Source organism: Ascaphus truei, chromosome 10 (genome assembly GCF_040206685.1).
Source record: "Ascaphus truei isolate aAscTru1 chromosome 10, aAscTru1.hap1, whole genome shotgun sequence".
Classification (NCBI taxonomy): domain Eukaryota; kingdom Metazoa; phylum Chordata; class Amphibia; order Anura; family Ascaphidae; genus Ascaphus; species Ascaphus truei.
The window spans coordinates 1,074,984-1,081,268 of NC_134492.1; the positions used below are offsets into that span (position 1 = coordinate 1,074,984).

The 6,285-nt window shown below is 57.9% G+C and overlaps 1 protein-coding gene across 1 annotated transcript in view; it reads left to right on the plus strand.

The window, feature by feature from the left end:
* The first annotated feature begins 2,869 nt into the window (after window positions 1-2,869).
* TGFBR3 (transforming growth factor beta receptor 3) overlaps window positions 2,870-6,285 on the plus strand; it is a 212,765-nt gene continuing 209,349 nt past the window's right edge. Inside the window, exons 1-2 of the mRNA XM_075615548.1 lie at window positions 2,870-2,976; window positions 6,098-6,238. Of these exons, the coding sequence (XP_075471663.1) occupies window positions 6,175-6,238 (64 nt within the window). The 5' untranslated portion in view covers window positions 2,870-2,976; window positions 6,098-6,174. The remainder of the gene's footprint in view (window positions 2,977-6,097; window positions 6,239-6,285) is intronic.

Below are 6,285 nucleotides of genomic sequence, written 5' to 3' on the forward strand. Positions count from 1 at the left end.
TGTGGGTTAGTGTGTCACTGTGGGGTGTGGGTTAGGGTGTCACTGTGGGTTAGGGTGTCAGTGTGGGGTGTGGGTTAGGGTGTCACTGTGGGGTGTGTGTTAGGGTGTCACTGTGGGTTAGGGTGTCACTGTGGGGTGTGGGTTAGGGTGTCACTGTGGGTTAGGGTGTCACTGTGGGGTGTGGGTTAGGGTGTCACTGTGGGGTGTGGGTTAGGGTGTCACTGTGGGGTGTGTGTTAGGGTGTCACTGTGGGTTAGGGTGTCACTGTGGGGTGTGGGTTAGGGTGTCACTGTGGGGTGTGGGTTAGGGTGTCACTGTGGGTTAGGGTGTCACTGTGGGGTGTGGGTTAGGGTGTCACTGTGGGGTGTGTGTTAGGGTGTCACTGTGGGTTAGGGTGTCACTGTGGGATGTGGGTTAGGGTGTCACTGTGGGTTAGGGTGTCACTGTGGGGTGTGGGTTAGGGTGTCACTGTGGGGTGTGTGTTAGGCTGTCACTGTGGGGTGTGGGTTAGGGTGTCACTGTGGGGTGTGGGTTAGGGTGTCACTGTGGGGTGTGTGTTAGGGTGTCACTGTGGGTTAGGGTGTCACTGTGGGGTGTGGGTTAGGGTGTCACTGTGGGTTAGGGTGTCACTGTGGGGTGTGTGTTAGAGTGTAACTGTGGGGTGTGTGTTAGGGTGTCACTGTGGGTTAGAGGTTAGGGTGTCACTGTGGGTTAGGGTGTCACTGTGGGGTGTGTGTTAGGGTGTCACTGTGGGGGGGGGGGGTGTTAGGGTGTCACTGTGGGTTAGGGTGTCACTGTGGGGTGTGTGTTAGGGTGTCACTGTGGGTTAGAGGTTAGGGTGTCACTGTGTGTTAGGGTGTCACTGTGGGGAGTGTGTTAGGGTGTCACTGTGGGTTAGGGTGTCACTGTGGGGTGGGGGTTAGGGTGTCACTGTGGGGTGTGGGTTAGGGTGTCACTGTGGGTTAGGGTGTCACTGTGGGGCGTGGGTTAGGGTGTCACTGTGGGTTAGGGTGTCACTGTGGGGTGTGTGTTAGGGTGTCACTGTGGGTTAGGGTGTCACTGTGGGGTGTGGGTTAGGGTGTCACTGTGGGGTGTGGGTTAGGGTGTCACTGTGGGGTGTGTGTTAGGGTGTCACTGTGGCTTAGGGTGTCACTGTGGGGTGTGGGTTAGGGTGTCACTGTGGGGTGTGTGTTAGGGTGTCACTGTGGGTTAGGGTGTCACTGTGGGGTGTGGGTTAGGGTGTCACTGTGGGTTAGGGTGTCACTGTGGGATGTGGGTTAGGGTGTCACTGTGGGTTAGGGTGTCACTGTGGGGTGTGGGTGAGGGTGTCACTGTGGGTTAGGGTGTCACTGTGGGGTGTGGGTTAGGGTGTCACTGTGGGGTGTGTGTTAGGGTGTCACTGTGGGTTAGGGTGTCACTGTGGGGTGTGGGTTAGGGTGTCACTGTGGGTTAGGGTGTCACTGTGGGGTGTGGGTTAGGGTGTCACTGTGGGGTGTGGGTTAGGGTGTCACTGTGGGTTAGGGTGTCACTGTGGGGTGTGGGTTAGGGTGTCACTGTGGGTTAGGGTGTCACTGTGGGATGTGGGTTAGGGTGTCACTGTGGGTTAGTGTGTCACTGTGGGGTGTGGGTTAGGGTGTCACTGTGGGTTAGGGTGTCAGTGTGGGGTGTGGGTTAGGGTGTCACTGTGGGGTGTGTGTTAGGGTGTCACTGTGGGTTAGGGTGTCACTGTGGGGTGTGGGTTAGGGTGTCACTGTGGGTTAGGGTGTCACTGTGGGGTGTGGGTTAGGGTGTCACTGTGGGGTGTGGGTTAGGGTGTCACTGTGGGGTGTGTGTTAGGGTGTCACTGTGGGTTAGGGTGTCACTGTGGGGTGTGGGTTAGGGTGTCACTGTGGGGTGTGGGTTAGGGTGTCACTGTGGGTTAGGGTGTCACTGTGGGGTGTGGGATAGGGTGTCACTGTGGGGTGTGTGTTAGGGTGTCACTGTGGGTTAGGGTGTCACTGTGGGGTGTGGGTTAGGGTGTCACTGTGGGGTGTGGGTTAGGGTGTCACTGTGGGTTGGGGTGTCACTGTGGGGTGTGGGTTAGGGTGTCACTGTGGGGTGTGGGTTAGGGTGTCACTATGGGTTAGGGTGTCACTGTGGGATGTGGGTTAGGGTGTCACTGTGGGTTAGGGTGTCACTGTGGGGTGTGGGTTAGGGTGTCACGGTGGGTTAGGGTGTCACTGTGGGGTGTGGGTTAGGGTGTCACTGTGGGGTGTGTGTTAGGGTGTCACTGTGGGTTAGGGTGTCACTGTGGGGTGTGGGTTAGGGTGTCACTGTGGGTTAGGGTGTCACTGTGGGGTGTGGGTTAGGGTGTCACTGTGGGGTGTGGGTTAGGGTGTCACTGTGGGGTGTGGGTTAGGGTGTCACTGTGGGGTGTGGGTTAGGGTGTCACTGTGGGTTAGGGTGTCACTGTGGGGTGTGGGTTAGGGTGTCACTGTGGGGTGTGGGTTAGGGTGTCACTGTGGGGTGTGGGTTAGGGTGTCACTGTGGGGTGTGGGTTAGGGTGTCACTGTGGGTTAGGGTGTCACTGTGGGGTGTGTGTTAGGGTGTCACTGTGGGTTAGGGTGTCACTGTGGGTTAGGGTGTCACTGTGGGGTGTGGGTTAGGGTGTCACTGTGGGTTAGGGTGTCACTGTGGGGTGTGGGTTAGGGTGTCACTGTGGGTTAGGGTGTCACTGTGGGGTGTGGGTTAGGGTGTCACTGTGGGTTAGGGTTTAATTGCCTGTCCATACACTGAGCACGAGAGAAATATAACAATGCCCAGCAGGGGGCGCACGGAGCCTGGGAGTCAGACCGGGCGCACAATGCAAACGGAAGAAGACAAAGTAACAGGATCTTTCCGCCCCCTCCGCACCGGGAGCGGACACTGCGGCGCACCGGGAGCGGACACTGCGGCGCACCGGGAGCGGACACTGCGGCTTCTCCCGGAGACCTGCGGGTGAGTAATCCCATTCCTGTAACAGTGATACCCGGGTATAAAGCGCGTTATCTCCCTGCTGTGGGGCATGTGCAAACATCTGGCTCCACTGTGCTGGTACTATGTGCTATTTATCTCACTAGCTGCGCGCTATCGTGTCACTAACTGCGCGCTATCGTCTCACTAACTGCGCGCTATCGTCTCACTAACTGCGCGCTATCGTCTCACTAACTGCGCGCTATCGTCTCACTAACTGCGCGCTATCGTCTCACTAACTGCGCGCTATCATCTCACTAACTGCGCGCTATCGTCTCACTAACTGCGCGCTATCGTCTCACTAACTGCGCGCTATGTGCTATCGTCTCACTAACTGCGCGCTATCGTCTCACTAACTGCGCGCTATCGTGTCACTAACTGCGCGCTATCCTCTCACTAACTGCGCGCTATCCTCTCACTAACTGCGCGCTATCCTCTCACTAACTGCGCGCTATCCTCTCACTAACTGCGCGCTATCCTCTCACTAACTGCGCGCTATGTGCTATCGTCGTCTCACTAACTGCGCGCTATCGTCTCACTAACTGCGCGCTATCCTCTCACTAACTGCGCGCTATGTGCTATCGTCTCACTAACTGCGCGCTATGTGCTATCGTCGTCTCACTAACTGCGCGCTATGTGCTATCGTCGTCTCACTAACTGCGCGCTATGTGCTATCGTCGTCTCACTAACTGCGAGCTATGTGCTATCGTCGTCTCACTAACTGCGCGCTATGTGCTATCGTCGTCTCACTAACTGCGCGCTATGTGCTATCGTCGTCTCACTAACTGCGCGCTATCGTCTCACTAACTGCGCGCTATGTGCTATCGTCGTCTCACTAACTGCGCACTATGTGCTATCGTCGTCTCACTAACTGCGCGCTCTGTGCTATCGTCGTCTCACTAACTGCGCGCTCTGTGCTATCGTCGTCTCACTAACTGCGCGCTATGTGCTATCGTCGTCTCACTAACTGCGCGCTATGTGCTATCGTCGTCTCACTAACTGCGCGCTATGTGCTATCGTCGTCTCACTAACTGCGCGCTATGTGCTATCGTCGTCTCACTAACTGCGCGCTATCGTCTCACTAACTGCGCGCTATGTGCTATCGTCGTCTCACTAACTGCGCGCTATGTGCTATCGTCTCACTAACTGCGCGCTATCGTCTCACTAACTGCGCGCTATCCTCTCACTAACTGCGCGCTATCCTCTCACTAACTGCGCGCTATCGTCTCACTAACTGTGCGCTATCCTCTCACTAACTGTGCGCTATGTGCTATCGTCGTCTCACTAACTGCGCGCTATCGTCTCACTAACTGCGCGCTATCCTCTCACTAACTGCGCGCTATGTGCTATCGTCTCACTAACTGCGCGCTATGTGCTATCGTCGTCTCACTAACTGCGCGCTATGTGCTATCGTCGTCTCACTAACTGCGCGCTATGTGCTATCGTCGTCTCACTAACTGCGAGCTATGTGCTATCGTCGTCTCACTAACTGCGCGCTATGTGCTATCGTCGTCTCACTAACTGCGCGCTATGTGCTATCGTCGTCTCACTAACTGCGCGCTATCGTCTCACTAACTGCGCGCTATGTGCTATCGTCGTCTCACTAACTGCGCACTATGTGCTATCGTCGTCTCACTAACTGCGCGCTCTGTGCTATCGTCGTCTCACTAACTGCGCGCTCTGTGCTATCGTCGTCTCACTAACTGCGCGCTATGTGCTATCGTCGTCTCACTAACTGCGCGCTATGTGCTATCGTCGTCTCACTAACTGCGCGCTATGTGCTATCGTCGTCTCACTAACTGCGCGCTATGTGCTATCGTCGTCTCACTAACTGCGCGCTATCGTCTCACTAACTGCGCGCTATGTGCTATCGTCGTCTCACTAACTGCGCGCTATGTGCTATCGTCTCACTAACTGCGCGCTATCGTCTCACTAACTGCGCGCTATCCTCTCACTAACTGCGCGCTATCCTCTCACTAACTGCGCGCTATCGTCTCACTAACTGTGCGCTATCCTCTCACTAACTGTGCGCTATCCTCTCACTAACTGCGCGCTATCCTCTCACTAACTGCGCGCTATCCTCTCACTAACTGCGCGCTATCGTCTCACTAACTGCGTGCTATCGTCTCACTAACTGCGCGCTATGTGCTATCGTCGTCTCACTAACTGCGCGCTATGTGCTATCGTCGTCTCACTAACTGCGCGCTACAGCAGTTCCTTCTTCCCTTACATTGCGAGCTGGACCCATGCTGTGCTAATGTGCCCCCCTCCTGCCCTTCCTGCCCCTCCTGCCCCTGCAGCGGTGTGTTCCCAGCTGCCCCTCCTGCCCCTCCTGTCCCTGCAGCGGTGTGTTCCCAGCTGCCCCTCCTGCCCCTCCTGCCCCTCCTGTCCCTGCAGCGGTGTGTTCCCAGCTGCCCCTCCTGCCCCTCCTGTCCCTGCAGCGGTGTGTTCCCAGCTGCCCCTCCTGCCCCTCCTGCCCCTCCTGCCCCTCCTGCCCCTCCTGTCCCTGCAGCGGTGTGTTCCCAGCTGCCCCTCCTGCCCCTCCTGCCCCTGCAGCGGTGTGTTCCCAGCTGCCCCTCCTGTCCCTCCTGCCCCTGCAGCGGTGTGTTCCCAGCTGCCCCTCCTGTCCCTCCTGCCCCTGCAGCGGTGTGTTCCCAGCTGCCCCTCCTGCCCCTCCTGTCCCTGCAGCGGTGTGTTCCCAGCTGCCCCTCCTGTCCCTCCTGCCCCTCCTGCGGTGTGTTCCCAGCTGCCCCTCCTGCCCCCTCCTGCGGTGTGTTCCCAGCTGCCCCTCCTGCCCCTCCTGCCCCTCCTGCGGTGTGTTCCCAGCTGCCCCTCCTGCCCCTCCTGCGGTGTGTTCCCAGCTGCCCCTCCTGCCCCTCCTGCCCCTCCTGCGGTGTGTTCCCAGCTGCCCCTCCTGCCCCTCCTGCGGTGTGTTCCCAGCTGCCCCTCCTGCCCCTCCTGCCCCTCCTGCGGTGGGTTCCCAGCTGCCCCTCCTGCCCCTCCTGCCCCTCCTGCCCCTCCTGCGGTGTGTTCCCAGCTGCCAGGGGGTGGGAGGTGTCAGCAGGCTGTTTTCCTGCAGCAGTGACTGAGGTTTCTTCCTTCCCAGGCGGCACAAGTCTCTGCTGTAAGAACAGATCACACACAGTCCGCTGAGGGGGAAGTGTTATCGCACAGCCGGGTAATATGTCCGTGTCCCGGGGCGTCCTCGCAGGATATATCCTTATCTGTGTGTGCTCCGCGTCTGCAGGTAAAGTACATGCGATTAACCCCACAATGCCCTGTACATGTAATAAA